The following is a 14,651-nucleotide window of genomic DNA, read 5'->3' as shown; positions in this document are numbered from 1 at the left end:
TCCTCATCTACCCCCTTACAAAAAAGAATTACAGTAACCCTATAATGCATTTTAGAAGCGTACTACACAAGTTAGTTTTAGCCCTACAGTATATGGGACAATATTTGCCTTGGATATCAGCCCATCAGTGGTTATGATGGAGGTTCCTCCCTAACCACAGCTACTTAAGAACAGTCTGTACATCCTGCTTTGACATTTTATTTTCTTTGCATTTTATTCATTCATTGAAGTGGGGTATTTTTTGTGCAGATTAATTAATTTAAAAGCAAAATGTGTCCTGGAAGTTCCCCTACCACTGAATAGGTGGGTTGGGTCACTTCAATGGAGAGATTTAGTGTCCCATGATGATTCAGAGGCTTTTCCTCCCTGCCATGAATACAATTCTGGGGTAACACTGAATCTGTCATTTTGGTATGAAAATGGTTAAAGATATTGCACAAAAGCTAACGACGATTTCATTCTAAACGTATTGATGCACAAACCTTCAAATCCTGTTTTGGCCACTTTAGGTCCAACAAATATACTAAAGAAATGATATAGTAATACCATGAGAGATTAAAAAAACATATCAGATCATTATATAAACTACCAAGTACCACAGACTAAGTCCCTGTAGGATCCTACTGCATGGACACTGTAGTGAATAGGAATAATAATAATAACTTTATTTATATGGCACCTTTAAAAACTGAGTTTACAAAGTGTTTTGACAGTCAAAATAAATGCAGAAAATGAATTTAAACGAACAGGAATTAAATTCAGACAGGAGCAGGTGGAAAAGAGCAACATTCAAGTAAATAGTAGGATAACCGTAAGATGAAAACCAAAATAAACACTATAAGGATCAAATAAAAGTAAGATGAAAAAGACGACATCACATAAAAGCAAGTCTAACCCTAGCTGCTGGAGGAAGTAGGAGCAACAGGTACAAACATAACATCAAAGTCGACTTGTGTACTGATCTAAATATTTCGTAATCACCGGAGGACGGCCCACCGTGTGTCAGTCACGTTGCTCTCAGTTCACACACATCACATCCAGATGTGTCACGCAGGACGGCCGTCAGGATCAGGATTTCACACGGAGTTTGGAGAAGCTTTTGGGGCTTTGAAGCGCATCGACACCTCAACACAGTGGACAACAATTCACTTATTATTGGCAAGGATGCGCCGAAACGATCCGCATCCTGTCCAATAGCGACTGCGGCCCGGTGGGCGTTATAAACCCGACTACATCCTGATCCTGATCCTGATCCTGATCCTATAGTCTCGTCTCGGTTTGGTTGATCTGTTGGAAATGAACCGGGACAAAGTGCAGAAGAAACCTGTCCGGCTCATTGCAGCAGCTTGTAACGACATGGGGATCGGAAAGGATGGACATCTGCCCTGGCAGTTACCGTAAGAGTGAAATCATTCATGGATAGTTGCCTGAAGTCTGGTCTTAATTAAGTTCATACAGGATGCTGAGTCAAAAATACCAATATTATTACAACATTATGCCTGTAATTGTAGTTTATAGTGACCTTATCGTACTTAATGGTATTTTTTTATTTAAATATCTATCTTGTATCACTGTAATATTGTATATAATGTTCATATAGGGATGTGAAGTGTGTCTGTGGTTCTCAATCAAGAATGAGTTTATAGTGACTTTCTCGTAGGCCTACTTTAATCTCCTATGGCATCACTGTAATATTCCTATAGCTCTGTATAATATTCCCATGCTCCGTTGTAAACTTCAAGCTGCTATAAAGTTTATCATTAGTAATAGTAGGAGGAGGAGTGTTATAGGGTCTTATAGTTGTGCTTTCATATTTATGTAGAGTCCTTCTAAAATGTACTGTTAGGCTACTATATTTCTTTTTCCATGTGGAAAATAGCCCAAGAGAAGCAGCCTAAATGAAAGTTAGAATAAGTGAGTTCATCTATAGCTAATTTTTCTGTCTATTCAATATTAAAAATGTGACTTTCACAGGTCTGAATTCCAGTTCTTTCTGAGCAATGTCACAGGAGTGTCCCGACCAGGTAATCCTCAACATCCAAGTTCTACTGTACCAAGAAGAAGAGCTGGTGGAGGCTTTCTGCTGTTGTCTGTTCACTCTGTAATACAGTGTGTGCCATCAGATGTGGCAGAGAGCTGATGAGGAGTTTTGTATCAAACCATCTTCTGCAGGAAAGATGAACATGCTGGTGTGGGGAAAACTGTGCTGGTACTCCAACCCAGACTGTCTATTTCCAATGGCCAATACTCTGCATGTGGTTCTGAGTAAGACGCTCAGGTGAGCTGGCTCTCTCTCTCTCTCTCTCTCTCTCTCTCTCTCTCTCTCTCTCTCTCTCTCTCACACACACACACACACACACACACACAACAAGGAACTCTATATCATAACTCTAGCTCCATATCATAAAATACTTTGCATCAACAAAGAGCATGTCACTATGTCACTATACAAGATAAAATTAATCATGTGCAAGACTATAGTAGGATAGTCAACAGTCCAGGGAGACATGAGAATTTATTGGATTATCTACCTGTCTCTCTCTGAACCTTCATCTTTAATCTACCGTTCTCTGACTTGAACACGTTCCCGACAACAAATATAGAATTTCTCTACAAGGTGAGCAGTGTGGATTCTTAACTGAAGGTGCATTAATAATGAACTATCCTCAGTAGGGAATCATTCCCTCTTGCCACTGTCCACACTGAATGAATAACCAGGTTGGCCACAAGGCCACTCTGCTGCTCAGCAGAGCTTAATGCTCTACTTAAACTTTTAACAAGCAGCTCCGTGGATATGAAACCGCTTGTCAGTCAGACTATATTCTTCAGAGAGGGTGTAATATCCCTTGGGATGATAGTAAAAAAAGAAAAATACATTTATCAATAGTGAAGTTGTGTGTGTGTGTGTGTGTGTGTGTGTGTGTGTGTGTGTGTGTGTGTGTGTGTGTGTGTGTGTGTGGTTATGTTTTGGGGGTGTGTGTGGGGTTTATGGGCTGTGTTGGTGACATCTCTCCTCCTCCAGAGCTGCTCCAGATCACGCCCACTTCCTGTGTCAGGACTTTGAGAGCGCTGTCCGCCTGGCCGCACAGCCGCCCCTCGCCGACCTGATAGAGACCATCTGGGTCGTCGGCGGGACGCAGGTGTACCAGGTAACATGGTGGAAACCATTCAGAGCCTAGAAGAAGACAAGATGAGACAAGGCAGAGGGAAATTTAAAGCTGCACTAGGCAAGATCTATCCAGTGAAAGCTGGACTCACCATTACTGTAGATCCTTTAGTTGAATGATTTTCATTCATTCATTCATTCATGCAATTATTCATTCATTCATTCATTCATTCATTCATTCAGTCAGTCAGTCAGTCATTCAGTCATTCATTCATTCAACCTTTATTTAATTTAGACACACTGAGGGGCTGAAACCGTCTTTTTCATTTGGAACTGCCAACAAGTGAAATGTCCTAGTGCAGCTTTAATCCTTCTGTTTTAATATTTTGCTGTATTATAACATTACACATAAGCCTCTGTAAAGTTTTCTAGGCACATTATACTGTATCTGACCTACAGCCACTGTTGCCTCTTCTTCATGATCAGGACGCGTTGCTGCACCCGTGGTGCGACTTGGTTTACCTGACGGACGTCATGGCCGACTTTGACTGCGACGTTTTCTTCCCTCAGTTTGACAGAAGAGTCTTTAAAATGCAACACAGGTACGTTTTTATTAGCGCAGGCTTTCCTCACCTCGAGGCTGTGGCCTTATGTCTGAACCCCCTGATATGAAAATGAGGTTGAAAAATTCTTAATCAAAACAAGTGTTACTGTGCTGGATAGTTATTTTGAAACAGCTGCTAACTGTTGATCTTGAACAGCTCACAGGATCCGCCTCAACGCTGCGCCATGGGAAAGTGATTTTTGCACTTTGTCACAAAGTAAACATCCGTGTCATGTGGCAGACAGAGTTGTCATTTGTTTAAATAGATGACATTAATGGAGCAACACTGTGGAGCACTTTGCCTAAGACAACTCTCCCCATGAGGGATAATAAAGTTTATCTTATCTTAAAAGAATTTGCTGACCTTAACATTGCTGGTTGCTGTTATGTTAGTATGCAGTTAATGTTGCTTCCATTAAAGCTAAGTTTGTATTTTACAAAATTGCATTCACTGAAAGTAGCTTGTGACCTTATTTTTGCATTACAAAAACCAAAAAGTATAAGAAATCAAATAAAGATAGTAGCAGTAGCTTAAATTATATCAGTTCAAACAAATCATGAAACAAATGGAAACTGACTGAGTGATTTTGTTTTCCCTCTGTGCTGCATCCACACACAGCCGCTTCTCAGTCTTTGAATTGTTTTAGGTTTTATACTCTATCATCTGATGAACCCACAACACCTTTTTTGTTTCCAAATAAGGTTTCCTGGTGTACCGAGTGAAGTTCAAGAGGAGAACGGCATCAAGTACAAATTCCAAGTATTCAAGAAAGAGATTTGTGAAGAAGAGGAGACGACGAGCTGAGGAAATCAAGAAGCCATCAGAAAACTGTCTGCTGGTGTCACTCCGGTGCCTTTCCCCTCCTCCTGTCAGCATTCCACATTTACTGCAGAATCAACTCCTGGATAGAAAACAGAGGCTTGCTGCTTCAACCCAAACCCACAATGAGAGCGTTTTGACTGAATGGCTGCTGTATTTTTAAATGAAAGGAAAGCTGAAGACTTGTTAACACTCTTAACGGGATCATACATTATTTCAGCCAATGTAAATGACCTTGTATTCTTTGTAAACCATGAAAGAAATGTGAAGCACTGTGAGCACAGACACTTTAACGGCAGCCCAACCTTTCTACAGATAGGTGATCTACAGTATTTTCCCAATCACTGCCATTTGGTAGGATATTATGACCAATATGAGAAGAAAGTCCCTATAATCTTTCAGCCTTATAGCTCTCCAGAGATGTTTAGTTGGTTTCTGAGTGTACTTTTGCACGATTACATAACAAATCAACAGAGTAACCATAGCAGCCCGTTGACCAGAAGTAGGTGTTAGTCATGTGTCTTTGGATACAGATGTGTGTACTTGGCTGTTACCTTGTCTCCTGTCAGTGCTTCACATCTTGTCCTCCTCTTCAGTAACATTGTGTCTGGACCAAAGCACCAATATGCCTCTCGGTGAGTCAGCCAGCAGCCGGCGTCACCGGGGATCTGCTGCTGTCCCGGCCCACACAACAGATGCCGGTTTAGAGACTAACGTGAATTACAGCACCGGTTCGCCTCCTAAAGCTGGATGCTGGAGTGGAGTCACTTTGATAAACAGCTGAATCTGTTCACCATGAGGGACGTGTCGCTGCTCAGGCCGGTCGATGGAGGAATGTTACATGGTGGTTTGGTTATATCTTCTTGCACTGTGCTGCATGTGATGCCTTGAGCCACTAGATGGAGATATAAGAGTAAGACAAGGTGCAGCGGGCCTACATCATGCTGCTGGTAACTGATGACCGGTCTCTCTGGAGAGAGATGCAGGGTTTGATTTTACCACCAGCTGCCAGCCAAAGACATTTTGGATTTCTAAGTTTGATTCTATTTCACATTTTCTCTGTTCACTGTCTTGGAAAGTTCTGAATCCACTGGCTACTAAATGTAATAACAGTAATCTTTATTTGTATATCACTTTTCAAAACACAGCTACAAAGTGCTTTATAAATGAAAAGCAAAAACATTAATTCAACAGTAAAAAGATCAATGTAAGAAAATCAAGAAACATAAAGGCACAAAGGAGAGGTCAGGAACAATTAAAGATCAGAGTAATACAATTAAAGAACGATAAAAGGCTGTTACATCAAAGTTAATCTGTAACAGTGAGTTTTAAGAAGTGATTTAAAAGATGACACAGGTCGTTTCACAGTCCAGGAGCGCTGATGACGAAGGCCAGATCACCTCTTGTTTCAATTTAAACTTTCAAACAGCCAACCGGAAGCACCTCAGGCTGTGATCTGGCTCTGATGAGGTCAAAATGTCTGTGATACAGCTTATTGCCAGGCCCATCTGTGCCAAATGGTCAGTAAAATCTTAAATCAGTTCTGAATCTGATAGATTATAAGTGTAAAGATGCCACAAATGGGGTGATATTACCTATAATGTGACCCTCCAAATGAAATTGTACGTTTCAAAATTTTGATCTTCAATCAATGTGTAATATGCAAATGTAAATATAAGGGAGGACCCACCACAACAGTCCAAAACAAGGGGTTCAAGATGTTTTTAAGGCTGAAAATGATTGATGGCCTGGCACTAATGTGTATGACAACTAAATGTGCATTTTAAATGTATTTTAATGTAACGGGAGGTTTTCCCTCTACATTGTTATTTGTTGTTTGGAAACACTGAGGTAGAAAAATAATTTAAAAATAACATTCTTTGAGTTGTGATGAATATTAAAGTTGCAAAAAGCTTATTTTTCATTTACATTTACTGCTCTTGGAGAATACATAATTAAATACCTACAAATTTTAAGTTGGAAACATCCTGGGCTGGAGTTTAAATCCCGCTGACCTCAAACGCAGAGTATTTACCACGGAAATAGTTGTCCATGCTCCGGCTTTAGCTGGAAATCATGGGTTTTAATTGCGGATGTCATCTGTTCTCTGTGAGTTATGACCCATAAAAGCAATGTGTAAGCGTGGCTAATATCACCCAGTGTCATGTTAGAAATGGAAAAGGACAATTTATTCTCCCTCTTATTAACCTCCCCTGCTTGTCTGTGTAATTCAGAAGAGCACGGCTAAGCGGCGGCGGAGGATGGCAGGACAGTCGGCCGCCGGAGCCCCGGATAGAGGACAAGGGAACATTTGGGTGAGAAATAGAGGTTATGGCATATTTGCATTTATACACCTGAGGCCTCGTGCACCGAGTCGCACGGGGAACGATTCCTTTCTGCCTTGCCTCGGCACAGATAAAATTAAAGCTCCTGATGGACTCTCAGTATTTAGGACTTAGTATCTGATACACAGCACATAACCTTGCAACATGAAGAATATAAAGGAATTGTCACTGCTCCTGTGTAAAAAAAATAAAAATAAAGTGACCTTCAATATTATTGTCATGGTGTACTTGAAGTACTCTTGTGGCTCCTTGGGGGTTCCATGTTGTAAATGGCTTGAAAATGAACTCCAGTCAAACATCCGTCTGCTGAGCTCAAATTCATTACCGGATGCACTTTCGCATCATCTGCCCAGTGGCTATTGCCATGACGACGGACCCATGCTGAGAGCGATGCAGACTACAGCAGATGGGAAGTGGAAGTTGTTAACGTGTTTTTCTCCCTGCCTCTGGACACACAAGTCCCCCCTCTCTCTTCATTGTGACCCCCATCATCCACATTACCAGAGCAAGGGGACCTTGAGGCATTAAGTCATGGCTTCATTAGCTGTGAAGCTCACTCCCCATTAAAAACGCACTCTTAAGCAGGTTTCAAGGGCTTCTGCTGGCTTCAAAACATTCAAAACAAATGCCCTGGCTTAGTTTGCATGATGCTCAGTAACACGGCATATTGATTCTGTGGCCTACGCTAAAATAAACATGTGTGCACTAACCCAAAAGCACTCACAAATGTCTTTGTGCCTCTACATGACGCACAAAGACATATGACAAACGCATTAACACAGTCCAAGGTAAGGGGAAAACAATTTTGCATAAATGATCTGAATCCCAACCGCTCTTTGAGTAAAGATTGCAATATATGTTCGAATAAAGCACTTTCAATCTAAATCAAAGGAACTTTACATTCCTTCCTTTCCCTATCTCATCGTGTGGGTGCATTTGAAGTCATTATTTGAAATGGTAATGAAGTGACATTTCAGTGGTGAAATAGCTTATAATAAAGTGTCTCCATCTGTAAAGCAACAATAAAAATCTGAGACACAGTTAGATTTCATCCCCGAGGGGAACAGTTGTGCTGCCAAGTACATTGTGTGAAAATGAGACACTGGCACAAGCAGCAGATAAAAGGGTTTCAGAAGCCTTATTTGTGGAGCTTTACTCCTGTTTTTCCAGTAATTCATTGGATAGATGTGTCAACACGTCTATCATCAAACAGTTATATTATGTCAGGTGGCATTTTATATTAGGTTATTGTGATGAGGTAACTTGTAAATAGGCTGTAATAAATTGTTCATTTGGCAAAGGACTACATCTTCCCCAAACAGCATGAGATGTTTAGATGTCTCTTGTGAATTATTACATAATTATCCTTGTCTCTTCCAACATTCATTTTTACCTGCAATGAATTTGCCCTGGTATTCATGCATAGTACCATCTGACTCAATGATAAATCTTGAACCACATCTTGAATCACACCTACAGTTTGGATTCTTCAGTCAAAACCATAGTTGAAAGGTTTACTTTGTTGCGAACCAAAGCTTGCAAACAAAAGTCACACAAAAGACTCACAAGTAGCTTGTGCATTGGACAGAGAAAGAGAGAGGGAGGGGGGGGTCAAAACAACCGGGTACCTTTGGCTAAGCATGATGAACCTGTCTGCAACTGACCTATTCTGGTTCTCTTCACCTGCTTAGAGAACATGAACAAATACCTGAGTAAGAGCGTGTCCTTTTACCCATAACACCTTGCGTTTTGGGGTCGTTTCATGTAGTTGGTTCAGATTATGTTCTTACTCCTCCAGACCTGCATTTTCAGGCGTGCCAGTGCGGCTATTTGGTGCCACCTGAGATCGAATAGCTGCCCAATGAACCAAACTAAAGGAGGAAAAGCTCCAAAGTTCAAATAAACCGCTTGTGGAAGAAAACTTAACATATGTATTAACAGCTGAATTGGGGTCACCTCAGGGAATGTAAGGCTTCATGATGTATGGTCACCTCACTGTAACCTTTGTGCCGTAACTGACTATGCCAGAGGTCTTGTTGTCAGAATGGCTCCAGGACGTCTCCAAAATGGCCATGGGAACTCTAACTTGAGACATAATATGTGTAACTTCTACTCTACTTTGGCGACCTGTTCTAATGTCAGCACATTCTGTACATCCTTGTAAGATACATAAAGGACTGGTTCAATCTATTCCTCTTGGAAGAAGTGTACGTAGCCTCCTGCTGTGTGCATCTCTTCCTCTTATAAGACTCCTTCAATAAATATATATTCAAGTAAGACGAACCTCTGACTGAAACATTTCTTCAACACCTCTCCAAACATGCTTGGTGTGTACACACCCATAGACCCCAGTTTTATCTGATAATGACAGTGTAAATACCAATAATCACAAGAAGAACATGCATCCAGTGACTGATCTATTCACTTGCATCAGTCCATAACACCCGTCAGTCATCGACTTTTAAAGGGGCAACAGGGTTAAAGAGTGGCCTCTCTCTCCTCAGCCGTAGCTCTCCATAGCTCATCTCAAAATCCTTCTTAGTGCCATTTAGGGGCTTCAGACTGCCTGTCCTTATGTCATAACCATGCGCCCTCAGTCTCTGGATGCGGTGGTTCACTATCTGTGTGGTCAGCTCCAGAACGGTGGGAGTCTCTACGATCTGAGCCATGCTGATCCCGGCGCCGAGGAGGCCCTCAAAGCGCTCGGCCAGAATAGCTTCAGAGTAGTACAGCAGAGCGGGGCAGCTGAGCACGATGTCCCGCAGCTCTGCCTCGGAGCAGCCCAAGATGTCCTGGGAGTAAGCCAGGGTGTGACGCATGCTGTCCGGGTTCAGCTCGGTGACGAAGCCCCTGAGCTTGGAGAGAAGGCGGAGCAGCTCTGCGGTGCTGAAGCCCTTGTCTCTCAGGAACAGCAGGTTCTGCCTCAGCACCTCGGGCGGCTTGAGGAGAACGAACGGGTTCTGGCTCAGCAGCTTCTGAAGCCAGATCTTCATGTTGGCCTCCTCTCCCCCCAGCTCCAGGTAGGCCTGCTGGAGGGTGCGGACCATCACCTCGTTCTGCCCCATCGGTCGACTGAAGCTCTGGGGAGCGCTGGCCATGAGCTTGGTGATGATTCGCTTGTTGAGGTGTAAGCTCTGGAAGTAAGCAATGTTGTTCCGCTGGTTGGCGTGGTGGCTGGAAGACGTGAAGAAGGAAGCGGGGAATTTCTCAATGATACCAACCAGCTCCCTCTGGTTTGGGCAGACTGACACCCATAGCTCCCTCTGTGCCTGCATCTGCTGCGGGCTGCAGAGGACCGCCTCCGGGTGGAGCGCTAGGATCCGGGCAATGATGACGCCCGACGCCCCCATGTCCTTCAGCAGGTCCGCTACCTCCGTAACGTAGGCCGAGTTCCGGTGCAGGACCCAGCCCTTCAGTTTTCGGATCTTCTGGATGTCCACTGAGAGATCGTAGAGAGCCTCCACCGTCTGCCGGTTCTCCACTGAGCTCAGTGTTGCACACGGCCTGAGCTGTAGAGGAAGAGCTCGGACTCGCTGGCACTGCAGACATGTTGCAATCAGCCGCAACATCGCAAAGTCCTGAGGGTGACCACCTACGAGAGGGAGAGAAGAAGAGACTGCAGTGAATGACAGCCAAGCAGGTAACTAACTTAACTAGTAACTAATACTAGCTTCACCTATCTAACTCAGCTAAGGAAGCTTGACAATGGCAGTTTGGACAGACAATTACAATTCCCGATTCCACAGCAATCTAACATATCTAACCATATGATTGTGGTAAAGCAAGTGATATTCTGTGATGCCAATGTTATAGTTGGGCCCATCCTGACCTGCTAGCAGGACAGAGGGTTTGCAATCACAGACTCTCATCATGATTACGTTCTGTTCTATCAGGCACATAAATATCATGTAATAACCCCAGGAAGTCACAACCACAATGTGCCACCAAAGGGGCTTTAGCAATCAAAAATGTGTACTTAACATTATGTAATAAATTGCAGAACCATATTTCTGGAACCTCCTGCTGATTTCTCACAGCCAGGCAAAGGGAAATCTAAACACACATCTCATAGTATGTAGCGCTAGTCTAGTTCATGGGAACTTCTACTTCTAATAATTGCTGACTTTAAACACATTATGCATTTTGCACTGATCCACATGCAATTTGCCACCAGACAGAAAACCTTCAGATGCTTAACTGTATTTTTTTATATATATATACTGACAACAGGTTTATGTTTGCTGATTATACCCGTTAAGAGTGATTTGTAATTTACTTTCATGCTTTTGCTCATGGAGCATTGAAGCACACAAGCTGTTGAGTATTTGATTAGTGTGGTGAGAGGATAACAGTCGTATCTAATGGCTCCTGGACTGATATTTCAGGTACATCAAGACTAAATAAAGATTTTCCTGGTAGAGCTGCCAGGTGTCTGCAGGTGGTTAACTGGTGAATGAGGAAGGCAAGAGCCAGCCTGTCTTGTCAGCCGTGTCTTGTGTGCTGACTGCTTCGACATGACACAGGTAATCAGACATCACACGGCGGGAATGAATGATCCAACGCCAACCTCGTTCAGAAGTATCAGGCTTTGTATGTCAGATGCGGATGGAAAACACTTAACCACACACTTAAAAGCCAGAACAGGAGCCTAATTGTTATTATGTGTTACATGGCGGAACATTAATGAAAACTGATTAAATTTGCCATAGGTAGGCTATTTAACACATTTCAAAATAAAAGTCTCACTTGCACTTACTATTTTTTAACGAAAAGACATATTTATCTGGCTGATATAACATCGAAACCACCGACATAGCGAAATATAACGTGATTTAACACGGTTCTACCGTTAGATTGCGGTGTATAAATGCGTACAGATTTCAGTTTATATACTGACAAACGCCTATTTCAAGCATTTTTGCTACAAAGTGTGTTACCTTTCGCCGGTCAAAGGATGTGACGTTTGGTTATGAAACGTATTTTCTTCTTCTACGGTGTGTTTGTAGTCGTGTTTACCACAGCGCCATGTAGAGGAGATGATGGGTAGGCTACTGCACTATGGTACAAAGAAACACTTTGAAAGTCTGAAACAACATGTCTGTCCTTGAAAATATTCTTGCTTTTGTCACGCTGAATGTAGAAAAAACGATTTGTGTATGTGGGAGGTATTCTCATTTGATTTTATGCCTCAGTTGCCTCCATTCCTTTCTTCTCCTCCGCTTTTTTTTTCAAAGCTCTGGTCTTTTATTGCAGGCCATATGTCCAGCAATTAAATAATTTTGGCAAAAATATGTATCTCAAACAGCAGTTGGTGTGCCTCAAAACCCAGCAGCATACGGGATCCTGATGAGTGTAATCAGCACAGCGCTGAATTGGACTGAGCACACAGAGTTTCTCGCAGTTGGTGCTTAATCATGATGCTTGATCACCAGCTCCGCAAGCTGTTCCCTCAGCAGCACTGGAGCTGCTGGTGAGTGGGAAGCCGGGTTCATTATAGTTTATATACTTGTAAACAGATGATAGGCCTCACGGGAATACGGATTTATGTTTGTTTCCATTTTATGTTCAATATGTTGACAGGAATCATCTGGTCATCGGGGGACACTATGGCACGGGTAATAGTCTTGTTATTAACAGCTTATGTCTCTCAGACAGATTGTGGACCTCTGTACCCCCTTTATTGGGATGCCATTGTACTGTGCATTTTTTAATTTGCACAATAAATGCTTAGTTCTCTCTCTCTCTCTCTCTCTCTCTCTCTCTCTCTCTCTCTCCCTCTCTCTCTCTCTCTCTCGTGTAACTTCTCATGTCACTAGAGAGAGAGAGAGAAAGAGAGAGAGAGAGAGAGAGAGATTTGACATCTAAAACATCTTTTACTGAATCACTTGAGTTTCATGTGAAACAACAGAGCATCTTTAATAGAAAGAAAAACGGAGGGGGTGGGGGGTGGGATGGGCAGTTAAAAATAACCAACATCAACGCACAGTATCAGCTAAAACAAACATACCAACACTTCACAAATGGAAACATATTGCATCATGTGGGCCCGCAGAACATAACAGCTTGATATCATTGTTTCTTTGATGCATAAAGTGCATAAAGTCAATAGAAACTCGAGTTGTTATCAAGGTTTTGAGCAAAGTCACAAGATCAGTAACACCCTTGCTTAGTCCTGTGTGTGTGGTGTAGAGAGGCGGCTTTGCTTGGCCAGGGAGGGAATTTGTCCCACAGGAACATGGAACTAAAAATGCAAAAAAAGATAGTGATTAAAGCAAAAATCAGTGTGGACAGGTAGACATAACCAGTGGGTTGAAAGGAGAAACAAAAGCATCGGTGGAGATGACAGTATGGGGTGACTCAGCCACTTAGAGTCAGGCCGTTCTGCCAGCTGTGTAACATTAAAGGAGGTGGTATACATACAGTGAAGTCTAACTTGCCTGAAATAGAAACACGAACGCGGAGCCCCATAAGTATACACATTTGTGTATACTTTATACTCACTGCAGCTTTGTTTTGTTCATTTATTCACACTCCACGCCAGTGGGGGAGCATGAAAATTAGAGGCAACTGTAACCAAGGGAAACCAGAAAGAGCAGTGACCAAAACTCAGACAGCTACAACATCAACAGCAGCAATGTCTGTGGTGGAAGAGTGACAAAGGCAGCTGAGGGAATATGAGGATTTAGAAACTGTTTTATTTCAGCTTGTGCTGAAAAAAAGGACAAGAAGAAGAAAAAAATGTATGTTTGCCCGCTAAATCAAAAACGAGGAGACAAAACACAAGTTTAACACAAGATGTTAGCATGGAGATGTAAATGATGAAAGGAGAAGCTTTTCCACAGGGCAACACATCAAACACATGATATTTCAGACCAATTGGAAGACAGTGATAAACTGGGAGCGCCCATGCAAAGAATTTGAGTTTGGCCAGCGAGCCTGTGCACACTGCGGAGTTCGAAGCCGTGCAGGACTTCTGGAAACATGTCCGTTTGTCCAGAAGAACCTGTCTAAATTTGTTTTCCGCAGCAAGTGTACTGCCCACTTACCTGACCTGACACAGTGGCTTCTTCCCAACGCAGGCCAGACTGAGAGACGGGAGTCCTTGAAAACAGAGCAGGTGTCTCCTCTCCACACCCTCTGTAGCCTTCGGAGAGACTAAGAGTTCGGGCGAAGTCACCTCCACCGTCTCTCCAACCATGTAGCTGTGTGCGGCCGCAGGTAGAGAGACCTCCGGATGTTTCTCAACAGGCCGCTAGCTAGTCTCATTGACCTCATACCAACTCGAGCTGAGATCTCCAGTGCCGTCCTCCATTTCCCTCGCCCAGAGTCTAGCAGATGACCTGATTTAGAGACCCTCATATGCCAACGCTGCCCCACCTAGTTCCTGTTGGGTGGCTATAATTAGACTGCATAAAAGGGGTTCTTCCCTGCCAATATGCTTGTCCTCAAGTCTCAAAAATCCTCTTGTCCTCAGTCTTCAAAATAGAGAGCGGGAACACTTGAGGAACTGACCGAGAGAGAACGACAGAGGGAGGGAGAGCATGTGTCTGTATACTAGATAAAGGGCCTTGATTAGCCAGCGCAAAGAACTGAGATGTCATTGTTTCCCATTTCAGGTAACAATCAGTATCTTTGCTGCAGTATAATAGAGAAATTTTACTTAACATTGTATGCAAAACAGATTCAGCCTTGTGCTCTTCTTACCGGATTTTTTAAATGTTTGCTTAACCCTGAATGAAATGGCAGTGAGAGAACTACTGATCATTCAAGTAGTAC

The 14,651-nt window shown here is 42.7% G+C and overlaps 2 protein-coding genes across 2 annotated transcripts; one reads left to right on the top strand and one right to left on the bottom strand.

Annotated features, from left to right (window-relative positions):
- The first annotated feature begins 1,029 nt into the window (after positions 1-1,029).
- On the top strand, positions 1,030-7,056 carry LOC139912542 (dihydrofolate reductase). The gene is made up of 6 exons (XM_071900376.2): positions 1,030-1,397; positions 1,975-2,024; positions 2,173-2,278; positions 3,023-3,149; positions 3,593-3,708; positions 4,413-7,056. The coding sequence occupies exons 1-6, from the start codon at positions 1,297-1,299 to the stop codon at positions 4,513-4,515; spliced, it is 603 nt and encodes a 200-aa protein (XP_071756477.1). The 5' UTR covers positions 1,030-1,296; the 3' UTR covers positions 4,516-7,056.
- A 2,258-nt stretch (positions 7,057-9,314) lies between these two features.
- mterf2 (mitochondrial transcription termination factor 2) lies at positions 9,315-11,822 on the bottom strand. Its single transcript, XM_071900375.2, has 2 exons — positions 11,813-11,822; positions 9,315-10,467 (listed from the first exon to the last, which is right to left on the bottom strand). Exon 2 carries the CDS (start codon positions 10,442-10,444, stop codon positions 9,323-9,325), a length of 1,122 nt encoding a protein of 373 aa, XP_071756476.2. The 5' UTR covers positions 10,445-10,467; positions 11,813-11,822; the 3' UTR covers positions 9,315-9,322.
- Positions 11,823-14,651: the final 2,829 nt, after the last annotated feature.

Source organism: Centroberyx gerrardi, chromosome 4, assembly GCF_048128805.1.
Source record: "Centroberyx gerrardi isolate f3 chromosome 4, fCenGer3.hap1.cur.20231027, whole genome shotgun sequence".
Classification (NCBI taxonomy): Eukaryota; Metazoa; Chordata; class Actinopteri; order Beryciformes; family Berycidae; genus Centroberyx; species Centroberyx gerrardi.
This window is presented reverse-complemented; position numbering and strand designations above follow the sequence as displayed.

Bases quoted from the DNA above. Each gene is read 5' to 3' on its own strand.
- LOC139912542 (XM_071900376.2), top strand. From the start codon at position 1,297: ATGAACCGGGACAAAGTGCAGAAGAAACCTGTCCGGCTCATTGCAGCA. The intron at 3,150-3,592 runs GTAACATGGTGG...CTTCATGATCAG, and splicing joins GCGGGACGCAGGTGTACCAG to GACGCGTTGCTGCACCCGTG. The intron at 3,709-4,412 runs GTACGTTTTTAT...TTTCCAAATAAG, and splicing joins GTCTTTAAAATGCAACACAG to GTTTCCTGGTGTACCGAGTG.
- mterf2 (XM_071900375.2), bottom strand. From the start codon at position 10,444: ATGTTGCGGCTGATTGCAACATGTCTGCAGTGCCAGCGAGTCCGAGCT.